This window comes from Octopus bimaculoides, chromosome 2, assembly GCF_046866305.1.
Source record: "Octopus bimaculoides isolate indiv1 chromosome 2, ASM4686630v1, whole genome shotgun sequence".
In the NCBI taxonomy this organism is placed as follows: Eukaryota; Metazoa; Mollusca; class Cephalopoda; order Octopoda; family Octopodidae; genus Octopus; species Octopus bimaculoides.
This window is the reverse complement of record NC_142929.1, coordinates 74,730,699-74,754,698: the sequence shown is the minus strand read 5'-3', so window position 1 is coordinate 74,754,698 and position 24,000 is coordinate 74,730,699. Positions and strand designations below refer to the sequence as shown.

General features: G+C 37.7%; 1 protein-coding gene across 4 annotated transcripts in view; it reads right to left on the bottom strand.

Moving 5' to 3' along the window:
• The window catches only part of LOC106874241 (junction-mediating and -regulatory protein), an 83,911-nt gene that overhangs the window by 18,761 nt on the left and 41,150 nt on the right, over window positions 1-24,000 (bottom strand). For 2 of the 4 annotated variants that reach the window (XM_089347026.1, XM_089347025.1), the window contains exons 2-4: window positions 9,934-10,071; window positions 8,869-9,734; window positions 4,314-4,395 (exon numbers count right to left, since the gene is read on the bottom strand). In XM_089347026.1, coding sequence (XP_089203152.1) covers window positions 4,314-4,395; window positions 8,869-9,709 — 923 coding nt within the window. In that variant the 5' untranslated portion in view covers window positions 9,710-9,734; window positions 9,934-10,071. The remainder of the gene's footprint in view (window positions 1-4,313; window positions 4,396-8,868; window positions 9,735-9,933; window positions 10,072-24,000) is intronic. The other 2 variants (XM_089347024.1, XM_089347023.1) reach the window with 1 other exon arrangement.

The following is a 24,000-nucleotide window of genomic DNA, read 5'->3' as shown; positions in this document are numbered from 1 at the left end:
ATAAATGAAAATTAATAGAGAGATCTAACAAAAGTGTGAGAAAAAAAAAAAAAAGCAGAAATAGAGATAATTTGAAATCAAATGCTTATTAAATTCACGATATTTACCGAGTGAAATCAACTAGATACAGGTCTCAGTAATATTTTTGATTTTCAGCTTTTCTAATGAATCTTTAGGAGGCGCAATGGCCCAGTGGTTAGGGCAGCGGACTTGCGGTCATAGGATCGCGGTTTCGATCCCTAGACCGAGCGTTGTAAGTGTTTATTGAGCGAAAACACCTAAAGCTCCATGAAGCTCCGGCAGGGGATGGTGGCGAACCCTGCTGTAGTCTTCCACCACAACTTTCTCTCACTCTTTCTTCCTGTTTCTGTTGTACCTGTAATTCAAAGGGTCAGCCTTGTCACACTGTGTCACGCTGAATATCCCCAAGAACTACGTTAAGGGTACATGTGTCTGTGGAGTGCTCAGCCACTTGCACGTTAATTTTACGAGCAGGCTGTTCCGTTGATTGGATCAACTGGAACCCTCAACGTCGTAAGCGACGGAGTGCCAACACACACACACGCACACAATGAATCTTTAAGAACAGCAATTGTAATGTTTTAAGTCATCAAGCTCAGTGGTTTTTATAAGATTATTTCATTTCTTGAAAATGTTTTATGAAATATAGACACTAACTTGACAAAATTACCATGAGGGTTAGAATTATAAAAAGACATCACAGCTGTAGTATTCTAACCTTTATTATGATATATTGAACCAATGCCAACTGTATGCGCTAATTCATATTTTTATACATATATCCATCAGCGTCATCATCATCATCATCATCAACATCAATATTTAATGTCCAGTTTCCATGCTGGCATGGGTTGAATGGTTCAGCAGGATCTGACAAGTTGGAGATTGAGTAATACTCTAGTATCTACTTTGGCAAGGTTCCTACAGCAAGGGCCCTTCCTAATCCCAACCACTTTACAGAGTGTATTAGATACTGTTTTAGGACTAAGACTTTAACCTTTTAGCATTCAGACTACTCTGTCAAATGTAATGCTTATTTATTCACATTGCTTTGAATTAATCATGCATTATCTTGTGACTTCAATATTTCGAAAGTGTGATTGTTTATTTTTAGAATGACATTGTATGGTAAGTGTGAGATTGAATCTGGCCAGTTTGAACATAAAACAGGTAGAATATTTGAGCCAGATATGGCCAGTTTAAATGCTAAGGGATCAAAGTTTTGCCCAATGCTTATTCAACCAGACCAGATGAAAAAACCATCAGGTGAAATATAAAGTCACACTCAAAATGAATTTTACAGTAAATTTGAGTCTACATTCAGTATTGAGTCTCTCACCACCACCACCACCACCACCACCCTCTGAAACATCAGTAAAGGTTTGGCTGTTATTAAACTTTCTTGAAAATAACAACCTTAAATTAACAAGGAGTGGCTGTGTGGTAAGTAGCTTGCTTACCAACCACATGGTTCCGGGTTCAGTCCCATTGCGTGGCACCTTAGGCAAGTGTCTTCTACTATAGCCTCGGGCCGACCAAAGCCTTGTGAGTGGATTTGGTAGACGGAAACTGAAAGAAGCCTGTCGTATATATGTATATATATATATATATATGTATATGTATGTGTGTGTATATGTTTGTGTGTCTGTGTTTGTCCCCCCAACATCGCTTGACAACCGATGCTGGTGCGTTTATGTCCCTGTAACTTAGCGGTTCGGCAAAAGAGATCGATAGAATAAGTACTAGGCTTCCAAAGAATAAGTCCTGGGGTCGATTTGCTCGACTAAAAGGCGGTGCTCCAGCATGGCCGCAGTCAAATGACTGAAACAAGTAAAAGAGTAAAAGAGATCTATTTTCTTTTTATAAATCACCATATTAGGAAAACTTCAGTTACACAAACAAAACCTAGCAGTTGTCCCTACCAAACATTATTTCTTTAATGATGTTACTTAAGTCTTTAAAAGAAAAAAAAAACACAGTAAAGATTTTTCCAAAGTAAATTGAATTAAACAATTGATTTAAACACTATAATTACTTAAAATGGACATTCCAAATGGTAGTAATGAATTCTGTTTTAATTATCTTAGTAAACTCTACAATTACAACAATCAGTTGACTAAAATAAAAATTAAAAAAACAACAACAAAACAATGTCTAGATTGTAATAATGATGGGATTTTCAGTTTTAATTGTTAAACCATGTAAACAAAGGTTTCTACTTTTAAACACTTGAGAATAGCAAAAGCAGCAGCTGTGCCGAAACTGCTGCCATCAGCACCATCAACACCAACACTACCAGCACCAGCACCATTACCACACCATATTCAATTGTGTGGTCACTCCTTCTACAATGTGCTGCAACCAAATCACTCTCAATCTTTCAGTAGTCTCCACAGTGAAACTAATCACTGACTTACTGCACCCTTAGAAGAGATAGACCCAGGAAGACGTGGGGATGAGGTGGTGACTTTTGGTGATCTGCTGTACTTGAGAAGACAAGTCAAGCTAAGTGAAATTGTAGATGTGGCCAGTGCTGGTGACACATGAAAGGCACCCATACCAGTCACACAAAAATGGCACTCGTGTCAGTGACACATTAAAGGCATCCATGCAGTGATACGTGTAAGGCACCTGTACCAGTGATATGTAAAAAGCACTCATGCCAGTGACACTTAAAGAGTACCCATACCAGCGACATGTAAAAGGTACTCATGTCAGTGACATGTTAAAGGCACCCATGATGGTGACACGTAAAAGACATCCAATACACTCTATGAAGTAGTTAATGTTAGGAAGGGCATCCAGCCATAGAGACCAAGCCAAAACAGACTGGAACCTAGTGTATATCTCTGGCTTACCAGTTCCAGTTAAACTGCTTAACCCATGCCAGCATGGAAAACAAATGCTTGATGATGATGATGATGATGATGGTTATTTCAGCTCAAATGTCAGATGTTATTATCTTTCAGGTACTTTTGGTGGGTGTGGTATGACGTCAGTGTCTGGGGAGGCTGACCGGAAGGGCGAGTCGACCAGAAGGGGAAAAAGAGCAGAGGGAGCCTCGATCGGCATTCGTGCCCTTTTCGAACGGGGCTGCGGTCAGGACAAGACGTGTTAAGCGATGGTCTAGGTTTGGGAAGGTCTGGGAGAAGCAGCTGCTATTCCTGGTGTACTTTGGGTCGGGGCAAGCTTCAAGGATCGGATACCGCAAGACCATAGTGGGGAAACTAAACAGCCATACATAGCCTGCAGAGGAAAAGGCATGGCTGGGTGGTTTAAAAAGTATGCTTTACAACATGGTTTTGGGTTTAGTTTAAGTGAGTGGAACCATGGGCAAGTACTACAGCCCAGACTCAACCAATTCCTTCTCGGTGGAACTTAGTAGACAGAAACCAGAAACTGTATTGAAGCCTGTGTGTGTGTGTGTGTGTGTGTGTGTGTGTGTGTGTGTGTGTGTGTGTGTGTGTGTGCATGTGTGAATGTTGAAATTTCATGGTTTTGCTTATCACCATCTGAGCAAAACAGTGATACCTTTTGAATTCTTCATTGATATTACAAGCAACTGCTGTGTCTTCAAAAACTAGTGCAAAAAAAAAAAATCCCTTTTTGAAAACAGAAAAGGGTTGGTGATAGAAAGGACATCAAGCTATAAAATACTGCTTCAAGTAAGCAGTTCTCATCCAACCCATAGCAGCATGGAAAAACAGACATTAATCCTTAAATGGTAGGAAAGGGTTGCATGTGTATGCCAAATAGGCAAAAAACAAAAAGAAATCTCTTTTTCTGAACCCTTTAACATTCAGATTACTCACTCAAATATAATGCCTATTTACTCACATTGTTTTGAATTGACCATGTGTTATCTTGGAGCTTTGAGAAGTTGATGATGTGATTGCTTATTTCCAGAATGACATTGTAGGGTGGGTGTGAGAGGCCAGACCTAGCCAGTTTGAATATAAAACAGACAGAATATTTGGACCAGATGTGGTTGGTTCAAATAGATTAATGGTAAATTTTAAACTTATTTCCACTTCAAATAAGCACACAAACCATAATTGTTAGTCTTTCACAAAATAAAATTTACAATCTCATTATTGAAAAGTGCTGTGAAATATTCACTTTCCTTTAATGATGACTATATTCACGTAAAAGTTTTGAAACATTAACTGATGATGTCTGCTGTTCTCTAATGAAACATCAATTTATGATGTTCACTGTTTAAGGGTTAAACAAATATTGTTGAAAGCTAAAATTTCCACTACTCACAAAAAAACATAAAGCAAATGATTTACCGTCTCATTCGATCAACACCCAGAAGATCAAAAGCTGTTTTGCCAAATTTTTCTTTATCTTGTTTCATTCTTTCAAGCATGGCTGGAATAAAAAATTATATATATATATATTAGGAAGAACAGAAAACAAATGATCTCATTGATATTTCACTTTTTCTACAGCTGTTTCCAAAACTCTTGTGAAAACATTGTCAATCAAATAATAATTATAGAATCCTTAATTAGAGTTATTAAATTAATTTAGTTGAATGTGATATGAAAGTCATTTCATCAGCAAAATTTTTGTTTATGTGCAAGATAGAGAAATAGCTGTAATTTGAAAAATCAATGTAATTGTTTGTTTTCTATTCTTCCGTATATATTTTGCTCTGAACATTCATTTTAGCCATTTTTACATTTTATACTGTTATTGCATTGAATTCATAATATATCAGAATTTAATAATCTATCAAAGAGTTGAGCTCTAAGAATTCTATGGCTATACTTTTTCCAGTGCATAACCACTTATTCAACATATTGTTGTTATTATGTTAAACTATCGTACGTCCAAATTTGGCCAAATGCTGTTTTCGCAATATTTACTTTTGCTTGCAATAGCCAGTTCATTTAGTCAAACTATCATATCTCCAACTGCTTCAGATGCCAAAATGTCAAAAATTGTCAAAGTGTAGAACAATGGTTTTGCTATGGAATGGTGAAACTATTTTTTTGTTAAAATTAGAACATTTCTAAATCTCTCAGAGAGATTTATGCAGTAGCAGCACAATAAAGTGATAGTATGTTGTCAACTTAATATAAGAGTCCCATGAAAGGGAAGAATGCTATTGTTATTTAGCCCTAGGAAACACCGTTTCCTGTTGGACTTGGCACATTTCCTGTGTCCTTATGGCATCGACAGCTAGCAAGCCATGCTACTCCAGACTGATGATGAGTGATGACTCTGAAACTAGTCTCTGGATGCTGGCTTTGCTGGGTGGAGGTGCTTGCCTCCACTTTGAATACAGAAGGACACAGGGAATGTGTCAAGTCCAACAGGATACAGTGTTACCTAGGGCTAAATAACAGTAGCATTCTTCCCTTTCACAGGACTGTCACATTAAGTTGACAACATACTATCACTTTATTTTTTAGTTTTCTGAAAAAGCAAAGTTTTGCACTTACGACACTTTTGCATAATAACAACGATATATATATCCTCATCATCATCGTCGTTTAACATCCGCTTATCATGCTGGCATGGGTTGGATGGTTTGACTGAGGACTGGTGAACCAGAGGCTGCACAAGGCTCAATCTGACCTGGCGAAGTTTCTACAGCTGGATGCCCTTCCTAACACCAACCACTCTGTGAGTGTAGAGGGTGCTTTTAGATGCCACTGTCACAAGGGCCAGTCGGTGGTTCTGGCAATGCACAAAAGGTGATTTTGACATGCTACCTGCACAGGAGCCAGTCCGGCGGCACTGGCAACGACTACGCTTGAATGTTGTTTTTCACGTGCCACTGGCACATGTGCTAGTAAGGCAACGCTGGCAACGATCATGCTCGAATGGTGCTTTATACGTGCTACCTATACATATATATATATATTAGTAAAATAGAGGGGATCAATTAGATTTCAGCAAATTAACCTAGAGGGCTCTCTGTGCATTTTTGGCAAGACAAATTACCCTGAAATATTTGGTGAAGCAGCACCCGGAAAATATCTGGCAGGATATCACCAACAGAAATAGTTGTTAATGTAACAGCCTGAATTTTCATAATGTCACCTATTACATTATGCAAGGACTTGTATTTGGAATAAATCACATTACTGAAACATTAGTAGTCATGGTCTGAACTATGCATTTGTTTTCTTCTTCCTCTCTCTCTCTCTCTTTCTCTCTCTCTCTCTCTCTCTCTCTCTCTCTCTCTCTCTCTCTCTCTCTCTCTCTCTCTCTATATATATATATATATATATATATATATATATATATACATACACACACACACACATATATATATATTGTATAAAGGATCATGGGCAAGACCAAAACTACACGAAGTAAATGCAAGGTAAATCACAAGAAAACAAATAAGTGAATTAATGTAGACTTACCTTGATTTCAATATTTTGGGGTTATGACCCCATTTTTTAAGAAATTGATGATTTTTGCCGATGTGCATGTGTGTGAGCATGTGTGGAGTGGAAGTGGGTGGAGAGGTGTTGCTACAGCAACCAGCTAGCTTCCTGTAACTCTTTGCTATTGTTGATCTTAGGTTTCCACTGGTGTGTGAGGATGGCCTCAGAGATTCTAAGGTTGCCCCTGTTCCACTGGGTTGCCTTGATGTGCATTGTATGCAGGCAGACACTTCCGTGAAGAAACATCTATGGAAATGCTAGACCCGAGAGTTCACAGTGCACATCAAGGCAACACAGCAGAACAGGGGCAACCTCAGAATCTCTGAGGCCATCCTCATACACCAAAAGAAACCTGAGATTAACAATAGAAGAGAGTTACAGGAAGCTAGCTGGTTGCTATAGCATGTCCACTCCATGTATGTCCACTCCACATGCATGTCCACTCCACACACGCATGTCCACTCCACACACACTCACACACACGCAATCGTCAATTTCTTGAAAATTGGGTCATAACCCCAAAATATTAAATATCAGGTAAGTCTACATTAATTCGCATATTTGTCTTCTTGTGATTTACCTTGTATTTACTTCGCCTTGTTTTGGCCTCACCCATGATCCTTTATACAATATACTCTACACAATGCTTCATAGTAATTATTCCGTTATATATATATATATATATATATATTTATTTCGAGCGAGATTGTTGCCAGTCCCCCTGGACTGGCTCTTGTGCGGGTGCCACATAAAATACACCATTTTGAGTGTGGCCGTTGCCAGTACCGCCTGACTGGCCTTCGTGCCGGTGGCACGTAAAAGCGCCCACTACACTCTCTGAGTGGTTGGCGTTAGGAAGGGCATCCAGCTGTAGAAACTCTGCCAAATCAGATTGGAGCCTGGTGTAGCCATCTGGTTTCACCAGTCCTCAGTCAAATCGTCCAAACCATGCTAGCATGGAAAGCAGACGTTAAACGACAATGATGATATATATATTTATTTATAAATTTATTAACAGTCATCTGTAGATGAAACTATATCTTCATGTCATAATCTTTTGTGTAAAATAGTCCTCACTGGACAGTTTTTAATTGCAGAGATTTCCTTCTCCTAGATGGATTGCTTTCTCAATGAATGGTGAGCACCATCTACTCTTCATTATAATGGATAATCATTGATTCTCCTCAGTTTCTTCACCTTTTCACTGGTATTTTTTTTCATCCTGAAGAGTGTCCAACATCACCTTCTTCATCAAACAAGCTTGGTGGGGTTGCTGATGATCCAACTAGGCAACAGGTTGTACTGGGTCACATGTTACCAGTAATACAAGAGAAATCTCACACACAGACAAAAAAAAAAAAAACACTGAATTCAGCAAGCAATATTATTTAATGAATAAAAGTCATCCAAGGTGCCAGGTGGTGGTATTAAAATGTGTAACAGATTTGGGCCTACTACCCAAGCAAACCAGAACAAACACTGCAAGATACTCTGGTCTGACATTCTTACTGTTCTGCTCAACCCACTGCCCTAGATAGGTACATTTTTATCTATTCTGTAAATGAATTAAAGGTGAAGTTGAATTTCAGAGCACAGAGAGTCAGAACAAATACCAGGAACCATTCCATTGGATGCTCTGACGACTCTCTCAACTTGCTGTCTAGAGAGTGAAAATGAGATAAAGTTTCATACCATTCTAGTCTGGATGGCAAGGATAAGATATTCAGCCTAAAAGAAATAGCAGCAAAATCTCCCTCAAATCATATCCTGTTGTCTTAAGAAAATGAAGGCCACATTGGATACCATAGTTCTAGATATTTTTATTATAGGCGCAGGAGTGGCTGTGTGGTAAGTAGCTTGCTTACCAGCCACATGATTCTGGGTTCAGTCCCACTATGTGGCACCTTGGGCAAGTGTTTTCTACTATAGCCTCGGGCCAACCAAAGCCTTGTGAGTAGATATGGTAGATGGAAACTGAAAGAAGACCATCGTATATATGTATATGTGTGTGTGTTTGTCTCCCCAACATCGCTTGACAACCGATGCTGGTGTGTTTATGTCCCCGTAACTTAGCGGTCTGGCGAAAGAGACCAAAAGAATAAGTACTAGGCTTACAAAAAATAAGTCCTAGGGTTGATTTGCTCGACTAAAGGTGGTGCTCCAGCATGGCCACAGTCAAATGACTGAAACAAGTAAAAGAGTAAAGAGTATAATTGAAAAAAAAAAACGTATTGGTCATGGCCGGAATGCTTTTGACCAAATAAAGGACCAACTCGTTAGGTTTAATCTGAAGCTAAACAACAATAAAAATAAATATGAAAACAAAAATGGACAGATGAGAATGCAACAGAATAAAAAATTCTAAAGAAAGTTCAAGTAAAAAGAAAGAAGATATCAGTATGAGAGGAACATTATTTTCAAAGAAAAGAAAACTTACCCTGAAGATTATTGCAAGTGGTCTTGTAATATTTTATATAAAGTTCTTGGATATTATCCAAAGCTCTTTCGTAATGTCCCTGCCACTCAGTGAATATTTTCCTATATTCAGCTTTGATCCGTTCACCCGTATCTATATCCTGCAGTTTTTTACGTGCCTCACGCAACTTGGTGAATGCTAATTCTCGCATGTCCAAAAATGGCTGTATTTGGAAATTATAAAAACTTGCTAAATTAATGTTCAGCTTAGCCATGGCAGCATCTTCCAAATTATACATGTCTTCTTTCTCAGACATGGTAACGGAACTTTCTCGCAAAAACAGCACATTTTCCAACTGTTCTTCAGCTACAGCCACTGCCTCTTCATAGCTACGACGATGGATCTCGGAAAAATTTTCAAAATAGTCATCAGCAGTGAATTCTTCAAAGAGAGTTGAAATAAGAAGACGCTCATTACAAATCTCTAACACAATCTGGAAGTACCGTTCAAGGTTCTTGCAGATTTCATCAATATCATCAGGGGTCTGCATTGGACTAATGAATGTCCAGAGGCCACGAGGTTCGACAGGTATGTCAGGTAAATATGGTGCAAGGCAGCCATGAACAAGACAGAGAAGTTCGTGAACAGCTCGTATCTCACTAAAAGTGAATAATCCAGTACGGTTGCCACTTTCAGCAAGGTCGCTGGCAACTCGATTGTGTTGCCGACTGGTGACGGCTATTTTCTTCTCCACCTCATTCCAGCCAATAATGAAGATGATTTTTGGAGGTAGATGACCTTCAGAGAAAGGGTTGTGTTTGACAGCCACCCAATCCTCCAGGCTGTCTAGCTGTTCCTCCATCTTCGTTTCAAGACCAATGGGAAATCTGCGAAAGGAATTAAAAGTAAAGGTAAATGATGGTGCATGTTAAAAAGGATTCCTTCTTCAAATATATTTAATTCATTTATCCTCACTTATCACAGGATTTGGTTAAAAAAACAAAACAAAAAAACACTGATAAATGAATCATATCCACACATACTGTAAATGAAACAAATAGTAGATTCATTTAACATCAAACTTACAGACTACAGTAGCAAAACTTCCGTCATGTATTTTCTTGATCATTTCTAGAGAATACATTTGTCAGCATCGTTTGTTGGGATCAGGCACCTTCGTATTTTTTCTGTTCTGGTCCCACATTGATGGACACGTGCATAAATCTGTATAAAAAAATATGCAGACTCACTACATGGTCATGTAAGCACAAGCAATAGTCAGTGCATTCTGGGCACCTGACCACTGTGGGAGGTTGCTTGGGTGTGCTTTTGCAGTACAAACAAAATCTTCAACTGACCTCTGGCTTGTGTCATCACAGATCAATTCACAGTTCATGATTGAGCATATAGTGCTATTGTAGATCAGTGATGAGTGAATCAGTAATAAGTGAGAACAGATGTATACACACAAATACACACACATAAGCACATACACACACTCAGAAACTGATACAAGAAGAGACAGACACATAACAATATTCAATTTATTCAACATGTTAAAAGAGAAACCTGAAAAAATGTGATAAAAATGCTTTAAACATTAATACATATATCATAAAATATTGTATTAACTTACAATACATGGGTTGGCAGGTTCTGCAAATAAGTAATTCATATAAATTGCCAGATCAATAACTGTATTTTTCAATAGTTTTCAGGTATTTCTTCTCTAATGCAAACTCAATGACCATGAAATGGGTGTGGTAATTATTTCTAGCTGACTGATTAAACCAAGTGGGAGGGTGGGGGCAGGAAATGGGTGGGACAGGAGTCGGAGAAGAATGGGGTCATTAGCTTAGGGGGCAAAGAAAAGAATGTAATGACATTACATATCAATAATGTACTGAGGGTGAGAGAGGGAGAGAGAAAGAGAGTGAAAGCTGTCGAAGGAAAAAGTAAAAGAAAAAGAAACGTATAGGACAAAGTGTATATGAAAGAAACAGTGATAGACATATATATATATATATATATATATATATATATATATATATATATATATATATATATATACACACACACACAGATATATATATATATATACACACACACATAGAAAGAGAGAAATAAAGACAGAAATTTACAAAGTATAAACAAGAGAGAGAGAGGTGGGAGAGAAAGAGAAAGAAAGAGAGAGAGAAAGAAAGAGAGAGGTGGGAGAGAGAGAGAGAGAGAGAGAGAGAGAGAGAGAGAGAGAATGTAAGTATGTATGTGAGGCAAACTGAATGCAAGAGAAATATCAAATCAATACTGTAATGGCTTTCTTTCTTTACAACCCCTAAAACATAGAATCCCTATCATGAAAACACTTTACAATGACTGTTCAACCTCCCCTCATACTCTACACACCTGATAATTTCTCACAAACAACTACTGTACAACCTGATGCTTGTTGATACAGCTGTGTAACTCTCTACAGTTTTCTCACACACACACACACACGGGTGTATATACAGGCCATCACTTGTGGATGGCTAACCACAAATAATGAAATATAACTTACAAAGATACTTCCAAAACACTGTTATTTTGTCTTTTACATCACAATAGTTACTGAACTACAATGTCTATATCTTTTGGCCTTCCAGCCTGGTTCTTTACTGGTTAGTTGTATTTATGGGAACAAGAGAGACAAAGACAAGGGAGCTTCTGTAAATTGATGTAAAGGCCTTCATTAAAAAAAAAAAAACATTTTTCAGGAGTGGCTGTGTGGTAAGTAGCTTGCTCACCAACCACATGGTTCTGGGTTCAGTCCCACTGCATGACACCTTGGGCAAGTGTCTTCTACTATAGCCTTGGGCCAACCAAAGCCTTGTGAGTGGATTTGGTAGACGGAAACTGAAAGAAGCCCGTCGTATATATGTATATATATATATGTGTGTGTGTGTGTGTGTGTGTCTGTGTTTGTCCCCCAACATCACTTGACAACCGATGCTGGTATGTTTACGTCCCCGTAACTTAGCAGTTCGGCAAAAAGAGACAGATAGAATAAGTACTAGGCTTACAAAGAATAAGTCCTGGGGTCGATTTGCTCGACTAAAGGCGGTGCTCCAGCATGGCCACAGTCAAATGACTGAAACAAGTAAAAGAGTAAAGAGAATAGAGATTTTCCAGTAGCATGATTCTCAAAATGATCTTCAAATGTTGGGCCTCATGGAGACGATGACAAGTGACCAAGACCTTTGGTGATATGCTATTCTTACCTTGTATTCAAGCCAAGTGAAACCATAGTCATAGTCATTGCCAGTGTCATGTAATTGGCACCTGTGAAATCATAGTTGTGGCCGTTGCTGGTGTCATGTAAATGGCACGTGTGCCAGTGGCATATAAAAAGTACCCATTACACTCTCAGAGTTGTTAGTGTTAGGAAGGGCGTCCAGCAGTAGAAACCATGCTAAATCAGACTGGAACCTAGTGCAGCTCTCCAGCTTACCAATTCCAGTCAAAATGTCTAACCCATGCCAACATGGAAAGCAGACATTAAATGATGATGATGATGATGATGATTATATATATGTATATAAAATTAGTAGTGACGGAAGCAGTATTAATACCAAAAGGTAATATTTATTTTAATAAGTCTATTTGTAACAACAGTGTCTGAATAGGCACAGAGATTCTACATACATTGTTGGATAAATTGCTGCTATCTCTAGCTGCAGACATCTACCATTGACAAGGCCAAGAAAGGCTGAAATCACATGATCTGGTAGTTCTGATGGTGGTAGCAGACAATTATCACCTGCTAGCAATATAAGCATGAGTGCTTATATATGCACCACAAGTCCATATGAGAGGTTCTCTCATGGTAAACAACACAGTATTCTGTGTTCTAATACAATGTAACCTTTTAAGTGGGGATAAATATTACAGACAGACAGACAGATAGATAGATTTCAGGCTTGACTGTAGCAGAAAGTTTGCTTCCCAACCAGAAGGTTCTGGGTTCAGTCCCATGGCAGTCCTGGTTTAGGACGAATGTTGCTGTAATTTCGCCCCAGGAGACATCGTCTCCAGCTGCCATGTTATGTTGGCAAAAATTTTTATTCCAAAGTACTGTTGCTGAATATCTCTCGATGTGAGATTTAAAAATAGTAATTTTCTAATTTATAAATCAGTGACTAGTTGTCACTTTGAAAACTATATATTTCGAACGGGAATTTGGCAGTGCTACCTCTAGCCGAACAATTATGCTGTGCTGATGAAGGGAAATAACCCGGAAATCGTGATACACAGATATTGTTTTGAACTGAGTGGGGGTGCTAGATTCCCTTGTTTGAAAATATAAGGACATAGATCGTGTCATATAGCCAGCTGGAGACGATGTCTCCTGGGGCTAAATTACAGCAACATTCATCCTAAACCAGGACTGCTATGTTATGTTGGCAAAAATCTTTACTCCTGGTGTTGAAGTGTTTATATCTCTGTAACTTAGAGGTTTGGCAAAAGGAGATCGATAGAATAAGTACCAGGCTTAAAACGAAAAAAGGGTATTGAAGGTCAATTCATTCAACTAAAAATTCTTCAACACAGTGCCCCCACATGGCCACAGTCTAATGAATGAAACAATTAAAAAACAAAGATGTGTGTGTGTATAAAATCACAAAAGAAGATCCAATGCATTCTGTAAACTTGTTGGAATTAGGAAGGATATCCCCTGAACAAACCATGCCAGAGCTAACATTGGCACTTGATGCAGTCCAATTAGTCCATCCAACTCAAGTGAGTATGGTAACCAAATATTAAACGATCATGATACATATCCAAATGGGCTTTTTTTTTTTTTTTTTCAGCTTCTGTCTACCATATTCACTCACAAGGCTCTGAACAGCTTCAGTCTATAGTAGAAGACACTTGGTCAAGGTGCTACACTGGGGGACCAAACCAAAAACTACATGGTTGCAAAATCATCTACTTAAGTATGCAGCAGAGGATTTCTACGAGATAAATTGTTTTATAAAATTATCACTGTTACACAACAGAGTCACTAAGTACAAATCTCTGATAGTCAGTATTATTGCAAGCTGCTTATGATTAAAAAAAATAACTGATAAAGTACAAACAAACTCTGATTAAAAATTATTGATATAGGACAAAGTGCATCTAACTGTTACCATTGGAATAATAAAATGCACTTAGTCCATGCTACAAAGTAACAGGTGATAAGGAGGGCAGCTAGCTATAAAAACTATACAAAAAATAGCAGGGGGAAAGCAGTGAATTTATAGACATGGACTTCACAACGCAGCCTGTCTAGAACTATAATTGAATAAAAATTACTAATAGAAGCTCCTTACTCTTGTTGAAGATAACCTCTTTTCGTGTTAATGACACAATAAAATGCATTCAGTTCATGCTTTAAATAGCAGCTTAATAATGACAAAGCTATTTTACTACACTCTTCAGTATTTTCAAAATTAATAGAAACAAAAGCAGTGTATTTCAACAGAAATATGATAGCAAAAGTGTTAATATAATAAAGTTAATATTGTTGTTGGCACTCCGTTGCTTACGACGTTGAGGGTTCCAGTTGATCTGATCAACGAAACAGCCTGCTCGTGAAATTAACGTGCAAGTGGCTGAGCACTCCACAGACATGTGTACCCTTAACGTAGTTCTCGGGGATATTCAGCGTGACACAGTGTGACAAGGCTGACCCTTTGAATCACAGGCACAACAGAAACAGGAAGTAAGAGTGAGAGAAAGTTGTGGTGAAAGAGTACAGCAGGGTTCGCCACCATCCCCTGCCAGAGCCTCGTGGAGCTTTAGGTGTTTTCGTTCAATAAACACTCACAACGCCCGGTCTGGGAATCGAAACCGCGAGTCCGCTGCCCTAACCACTGGGCCATTGCGCCTCCACAATAAAGTTAATATAAGAGGGACTAAAGGAGAATTGGATCTATTTCAAGCATGTTAAATAATGACCAAGAAATGTTCATGTTCTCAATATTAACCTGATTGAAGAATACAAATTGAATTGACAGAAACATTCGCATCAAATTATTCCTGTCATTTAGATTAAAATGGTCTTAAAACTTTACAGATTTTTGCTTCAAAATATCTCTTTATGAACTCTTAGACTAAGATTTTCCCTTTAACTGTTTTGTTACCATATTTCTGTTTGAAAATACCAAAGAATTTAGTAAAATAAGTTTGCTATCATTAATCTGATGTTTAGAACATTAATTAATGTGGAATTTTGAATGAAGATTTAAACATATCACTTTAAAAACATGAAGTTTCTATTATATAACATGTGGCAAAAATTTCATATTCACCATTCTTGATATACATTTTAACTGTAAATGCACTGGTTCAAACCACAAGAGTAATTAATTGATAATATTTTTGTTTTTTAATTGAAAAGCACCAGCTGCATGAAGACAGTATTATCACTTCCTAATTTTACTAACTTCAGACCAATGGATGCACCTGGTAGAATGAGAGAGGATTAAGAAAAAAAAAAAAAAAAAAAACTCCCCAAAATTTTAAAAACTTTACAGATTTTCATTTTAAAAGAAATCTCACCAAGACAAAACCTCACAACAAAGCTTTCAGAAAAGGTTCTCATTTAGGAAAGATAAAGAAAACTATTGATGTTTCATTTAACTGCTAATTTGAATGTCAGCACAGCCTAGGAGCTATTCCACCCTACATAGCACTGTAACTATAAAACAAAAATTAGACAAAAAAGTCAAAGATGTTATTACAGTGTAGCACAAAAACCACTCAACCATGACAGCTGAACAAATAGTACCTAACAGTACCTATATTCAGCTTTTGTGGTTGGAGCAGCTCAGTGTCAGGTTTTGTGTTATGTTGTTACAAATACAACACAATGTAATGAGTCAAAAGATCAGCCAACACCTTTAGCCTACAGCTGTTACAACTCAACAATTTCTAATAATTAATAAATTCCACTGATGTTGACTTTGCCTTTCATCTTTTTGAAGATGAAATAGGTACTAACTGGGATTGATAAAATCAATTAGAACCCTGTCCTGAAACTGCTGGCCTTGTACCATAATTTGAAACCAATATTACTATGAGATTTAATTTTCTAGAAATACATGACATTTTATTTAAAATGAAATACTGTCATGAACTCAATGGCCTTTTTAATAACATATATTAAGACATCTTTGTTCCCATATTTCTTGAAATACACAATCTTTGTTTCAGTTTATTTTGAAAATATTAAAGAATTCAGTAAAATAACTTTCATTTTTAAACTGATGTTTAGACTATAAATTAACATAAAATTTCGATGGGAAATTTTAATTTAGATCACTTTAACCCTTTTATTTATCACATTTCTGTTGAAATACACTGCCTTTGCTTTAATTAATTCTCAAAATGAATGAATAATTTAGTAGAATAACTTTGTCATGATTAAACTGGTATTTACTCTTTTACTTGTTTCAGTCATTTGACTGTGGCCATGCTGGAGCACCACCTTTAGTCGAGCAAATCGACCCCAGGACTTATTCTTTGGATGCCTAGTACTTATTCTATCTTTTTTTTTTGCCAAACCGCTAAGTTACGAGGACGTAAACACACCAGCATCGGTTGTCAAGTGATGTTGGGGGGACAAACACAGACACACAAACATATACACACACATACATATATATATATACATATATACGACAGGCTTCTTTCAGTTTCCGTCTACCAAATCCACTGACAAGGCTTTGGTCGGCCCGAGGCTATAGTAGAAGACACTTGCCCAAGGTGCCACGCAGTGGGACTGAACCCAGAACCATGTGGTTGGTAGTCAAGCTACTTACCACACAGCCACTCCTGCGCCTATATTTGGAACAAAAATTAACATGAAATTTTGATGGAAGGTTTTAACTTAGATCACTTTAAAACAGGAAATTTGTATTTTAGAACCAAGGGCAGTCTTGGGCAGGATGAAATCGGAACGATTAAGCAACAACCAATCACATCAGATATATTTCTCCCCAAACTTAACTCATGATTTAGAATTTTGAATGCATGATGTTTGAATCTTATGTGAACAACATTACCAGAAGGTTTCGTTGCTATTTTCAAACAATGTAGAATTTAAAAAGTTTGAGTCGTGTTCTGATATTTAATGAAATATTTGTAGAAGATATAAATGCATGATGTGTGAGCCTGTAGTCCAATATTTTACACACACACAGAGCAATTTAAAAACCGAGATTATTTATTCTTTTACAGGCTCAATCATAGTACAGTGGTCATGCTGGAGCACCACCTTCTAAGGTACAGTTGATTAGATCATATCCAGTATGTATTTCTTCAACTGGTACTTGTTTCATCAATCTCAGAAAGATAAAAGGCAAAGTGGTTCTGTATAAGGATTTGAACTCAGAAGACAGAAGGAACAACCAAACATCACAAGATATTTTTCTCTGGCTCTCTACCAATTCTGCTATCAACACTCCACCACCATGATGATAGCAATGTTCAGAATATAAATCTAAGGGCATTAAAGATCACTGTAACAGCAAGAGATGTAAGCAGCAGCTGTGTAAATGGGTATCATCTACCTCTAGTATTTACAATGAAAACCTGTTCTTTATGTGCTGGACCACCAGTCAGCTTTAAAGTCAGCCAATATTTGATATATACTCCCCCACCTGGTCTCTTCCTCACTGTCTCTATTGTAATTTTGTACCAATGAAAGTTAGTTGAAACAACAAAGTCAAACTTGGCTTGCATTAAGTAAAAACTCCTGTTATTCTCCATAGCTTTCTTTTATACAACAGCTGCCATTTTAAAAATAAACATATTTTTCATAATAATGGATTTTGTTTATTGTTATCAGTCAAGGTCTATTGGATAGAATGCTCACTCTGGAAAAAATAAAAAGGTGGTGGTGATGGTGGTAGACAAAATAAATCAATATTTATTTTATTAACTTTGGATGAACAGAAAGTGAAGATGATTCCAGTGAGATTTGAACTCAGAATAGAGAGGAATGAAGCTAAACATGGCTATAGTAGAAGGCATTTACCTACAGAGCTGTACAGTGGGACTGAACCTGAGATCACATGGTTGGGAAGCAAACTTCTTAACTACACAGTCACAACTGTGTTTATTTAATTTATAATAATTCAAATTCTGCTGGGATCAGCTTTTACAGCTTGTCCTTTCAAGGTTAAAAAACCAGTGAAGTTCTAGGCTGAATATAACTGACTGTTCCCTCCCCAAAATTTCTGGCCTTGGGTCCTGTATTAGAAATTAATTTAATTTAATTTAAAGTTTCATTTTTAATGAGATCAGCCAGGTTCTTTCTAACAAGTAACTCAGTCCTAGGCAAAGTTTCAGAGGTAACCCCAGCTGGACACAAAATTTGTTCTTGGTTATTAACTGGTGAAAAATCCTGTTCACAACAATAATAAATGCATGGGAATAGCCAAATGACTCTTCACAGATTTTCGAGACACATGAGTTACAGTTAATTGGTTGCGATTACTTCAAAAATCCAGTGTTTCTACAAACCTCACTTATCCTCATAATTTCTCTTGTTTATCCCAGTTTGAGAGCCCCAGATACATGTAGTTTCAAAAATTATGCCCTGTTTAAGTGTAAGTATTGGCCAGTCCTTAATGAGAAGGAAATTAGAAATAAATATCAAGAAGAATAACACCAAAATCACCATCCTTATCATCACCATTTAATGCCTGTTTTCCATCCTGGCATGACTTACATGGTTCAACAGGAGTCAACGAGTCAGAAAACAGCATGCAGCTCCAGTATCTGCTTTGGCATAGTTGTTATGGCTGGATGCCTTTCCTAATGCCAACCATTTCCCAGAGTGTACTGGATGCTTTTTATGTGGCACCAGCATTAGTGAGATAATGAAGTAACTTACAAGACAAGACCCCTTGGAATGTAGAATTGAAGGAGGGGGCTTTGCGGCAAGTAATGAAAAAGTTAAAGTATGATAGGGGGACATAAACAGATGTCTTGCAGTAGAGGAGATACACAACTTCCCCAGTTGGAAAAAAGGAGAAGATGGTGAAGGGATGTCAGGACATATTCTGATGAGCATAAAAAGTGATGAAGAGGAATGGACAAGGTGAATGGGTAGGTAAGTTCATAAGAGTGTGAAAGGAGAGTGGCAGAATGGATAGAGATAAATACTGTGAATGGTGCAAAATCTTTGCCAGAATGCTTGGTGTTCTCTAATCAAAATTGATTTCTATTTTTCAGTGTTGAGATCAATAGAGAACTAATGAAATATTGGATAGTCCTTACAGGTAGTCTTATGACTGCATACTATTGAATGTAAGACAAAAATGCAGCTCTCCATACATGTCTTTTATTGACATTTGTCCTACTGATGCCAACAAAGAATTCCAAATAATCGACATCTTAATTCTGAATCAAGAAGTATTCCATAATCGAAGTCTCCGGTTTATACTTCATCCTTTTTTGGGATTACAGAGTCATAGTTAGCAATGGTAGTGGCATCATCGATGTCGTCGTCATCAGCAGCAACATAATTGTCATCGTCATCATCATTTTATGTCTGCTTCCCATAGGTCGACGAATCATCACAGTCTGAGCCATTTCCTACTGGGAACAACTGTTCTCGTAGTCTGGTACTCACATTAGTCATTTGGCATGGTTTCAACAGCAGGATGCCCTTTCTAACACCAACCACTTTACAAAGTGTACTGGGCGCTTTTTACATGGTACTAATGCAAGAGGGGTTGAACAGTCCTTGATGAGATAGAACTAATTATCCCTATTTTTTCCCTGGGAATAGAGATGGCTAGGATGTGAATCATGTATTAAGGCTTTCTAACCAAACCATATATTCTATAAGTGAACCAACTAGATTGCTTGACTTTCCAGAAATAGCAGCCAAATCTCCCTTCTGATATCTTACAAAAAAAAAAACAAAAAAAAAACTAGGAGCAATATAGAACTGAAGGAGAATTGAAGGAAACTAGCAATTATTATCATAATGAAATGCCCAGCTTTCATGCTGGAATGGGTTGAATGGTTTGACAAGGTATGACAAGTCAGGAGACTGCATCATGCACCAATGTCTACTTCACATGGTTTCTTTAACAAGATACCCATATTAATGTCAGTCACTTCACAGAATATATAGTGTTGTAGGTGCTTTTTTTACATGGCACCAGCACCTGTGAGGGTGCCTCATAACTTGCAAGACCCTAATACAAATAGATTGCAAAGTGGAATGAATTGTATTACTGCAATGAGAAGGGAAAAAAAAATCTAAGCTTTTGGGGCAGGACCCTTCACTGGGGTGGGGTGGGGTGGGGGTGAGAGAGTTTAAATGTGTTCTGAGGGTGCTGAATATATTGATTGAGGAGTAGTGAGAGGGTGACAAAGTTACAGTGAAGAATAAATAAAGGGGTGAAGTAGTTAACAAAGAGAAACAGACATTAGTAGGAAGACAATTACACTGTGTAATGCAATTTTTGTCCTTGGGTAGCAACTGTTATTTCCTATTTGCTTCTCCCTAGAAACCATGAAAAATGGCTAATATTTCCTTCAAACTTTGCTTTTGTTACATTTATTCAAACCCCAAAGAATCCTTCTCGACATGGCTAGGATACTCCCCCATTACTTGAGCTCATGATCAGAGATGCACATATTGTCAGCCACTAAGAAACATGCTCAAGTAGTTAAGGTCAAGCAACTGACAGGCAAATCTGTGGTATTGAGCGGAATATTTGCTATAAGCAGCAACTGAGCACTGAATCTGTCTGAAATGTAATTGAAAATAGGTCAGTTTCAAAACACAAAAGCAAAGTTTGAATGGAATAGTAGTCATTTCCCTTGAGTTCTAGATAAAAGCAAACAAGAAATAACACTTACAGATCAAAGATAAAAAAAGAACATAAAAAATTTGTTACACAGCATTATCGCAACAAAAGGACAATAATGTAGATATTTGCAAGTTGGAAAAACAGGTAAAAGATGAGTAAATATTAGAAGGGAGGGAAACCAAGCAGCCTACCTGTCCTTTGCAACCACTTGGTTCTGGGTTCAGTCCCATTGTCTGGTACCTTGGGCAAGTGTCTTCTACTATAGCTCCAGGACTGACCAAAGCCCTGTGAGTGGATTTATTAGATAGAAACTGAAAGAAGCCCATTGTGTGCATGTGTGTTTGTGCTGCCTTGCCTTGACATCACATGAGAGTTGTAAATGAGCCTCACTGTCATACAAGCAATGTTGTTCGTTTCCAGTCTTCCATGAAAAACATATCTGGTCATGAGAAAATATTACCTGATATGGAACAAGTGAGGGTTGGTGACAGGAAGAGCATCCATCTAACTACAGAAAAATCTGCGTCAATAAAATCTGTCTGATCCATGAAAACATGGAAAAGGGAATGGTAAAACAATGATGATAATGATGGTGATAATCCATGCAAAACTATATTGTACTCTGCATGAAAAATGATGCATAGTTTTAACCAGTCATGTCAGTTAGGAGAATAATTTCAACACCCTGAAAAAAACCCAATAATTAATCAGAAAAACAAAAATAAAGTTTCAAGAGGCAAAAATGAAGCGAAAGGAAGTCAAAGTAAGCAGAAGGTACTTGGCCTAGATTTAAAATGAGTGATGAAGTAAATAGTACAACTTACAATTGCACCAAGTAAAGATACATGAAAACAACAGTAGCAGCAGCAGCCACTGCCACTACCACCATCACCATTTCAGTGCGTCTTCACAGCCATAAAACATACATATACACACAGCACACCTGGGCTGAAAGGATGATTTCCACATCACTACAGACAAACTTAACATTACTTAGAACAAGAGAATATTATTCGTTTGTTTATTGCTCAGAGGAGGCTAAACATAGAGGAGACAAACAAGGACAGACAAAAGTATTAAGTCGATTACATCGACCCCCAGTGCATAACTGGTACTTATTTAATCAACCCCAAAAGAATGAAAGGCAAAGTCAACCTTGGCGGAATTTGAACTCAGAATGTAATGGCAGATAAAATACTACTAAGCAGTTTGCCCAGCATGCTAACAATTCTACCAGCTCGCCATTAACAAGAGAATCATCATCATCGTTTAACGTCCGCTTTCCATGCTAGCATGGGTTGAGCTGGCAGAATCACTAGAGCATCAGAACAAATGATTTACTGGTAATTTTTCTGGCTCTTCATATTCTGAGCTCAAATTTCGCCAGGGCCAACTTTGTCTTTCATCCGTTTGGGAATTGATAAAATAAAAACAATAACACAAAATGAAAAATTGTTTTGTTCTTAAGAAGTTTTATCTTATTTAATATCATACAATGCCACACCAAAACAATTCTGTTCTAAAAAAAAAAGAAAGAAAATAAAGGTACTTGTCAAATGCTGAGGTCAATGTAATCAACTTGCCCCTCCCCTCAAAATTTCTGGGCTGGCCTTGAGCCAAAATTAGAAAGAATTATTACAAATAGACCCATGTGTCCCACTATATGGCATTTTAGGCAAGTGTCTACTACAATAGCATTTGGTCAACCAAAAATGTGAGTTAATTTGATAGACGGAAACTATGTAGAAGCCCTCACATGTGTGTGTGCATGTGTGTGTGTGTGTGTGTGTGTGTGTGTGTGTGTGTGTGTGTGTCTGCACGCGTTTGTGCATGTCTTTGTGTTTGTCCCCCACACCCACTGCTTAGAAACCAGCATTGGTTAGTTACATCCCTGTAACTTAGCTATTTGGCAAAAGAGACCAATAGAATAAGTACCAGGTTTATGAAATAAGTACTGGGGTTGATTTGTTTGACTAAACCCTTCAAGGTGATGCTCTAATATAGTCATAGTCCAACGACTGAGACAAGTAAAAATAAAAGATAAAGACGAATGGTGATGAAGAACAAACAAAAAAAAAAAATGGGAATTACCCCACCACAAACACCACCTCCAAATCCCCAGAATTTAACAGTTGATAAAAATGACACTACACTACACACACACACTGTAGAGCACCAGAACAAATGCTTTTGCTAGTATTTCCTCCCATTCTTCAGGTTCTGAGTTCAAATTTCACCAAGGTCAACTTTACCTTTCATCTTTTTGGGGAGAGGAGAGGCATTAAAATAAAAACAAAAAAAAAAATACCATAGGCGTAGGAGTAGCTGTGTGGTAAGTAGCTTGCTTACCAACCACATGGTTCTGGGTTGAGTCGCACTGCGTGGCACCTTGGGCAAGTGTCTTCTACTATAGCTTCGGGCCGACCAAAGCCTTGTGAGTGGATTTGGTAGACGGAAACTGAAAGAAGCCCATCGTATATATGTATATATATATATGTGTGTGCGTATGTTTGTGTGTCTGTGTTTGTCCCCCCAACATCGCTGGTGTGTTTATGTCCCCGTCACTTAGCGGTTCGGCAAAAGAGACCGATAGAATAAGTACTAGGCTTACAAAGAATAAGTCCTGGGGTCGATTTGCTCGACTAAAGGCGGTGCTCCAGCATGGCCGCAGTCAAATGACTGAAACAAGTAAAAAAGTCAAGTACTGGGGGTCGGTATAATCGACTTGCCCCCTTCTCTCAAAATTTACTGGGCTGGGTTTGTGTCAAATTTAAAAAGAATTATATCAAACAGACTCATGAATCTATGATGAGGAATGAGGAAAAAAAAAAAAACCCTTACCACCCACCAAAAAAAAGAATGTATTTAGAAGTTGAAAAAAAAAATAACACTACATATACATCATCACCCAAAAATTTGAATTGATGTAAAAAAATATAAAAAGAGGGTCAGAGTATTTGCAACAGAAATTTTAAAGTGTTTCTATTTATCTCCCTTTATCTGATTCTATCTTGCTCCTTAAACTTATAATGATTCATCTACCGTGAGTTTGGTGAGTTGTTGATATTGTTTTAGTTGTTGATGTTATTTGCATCAGCCTACATAATGTTGTAAGCATCACCCTACATTATCACATAATTAGATGATTTACTGAGGCTTGGAGTATAAGCTAAGACTGGCACAAACGTTGTTATCCCTGTGTGTGTGTGTGTGTGTGTGTGTGTGTGTGTGTGTGTGTGTGTGTGTGTGTGCGTGCGTGCGTGTGCGTGCGTGTGCGTGTGTGTGTATGTAT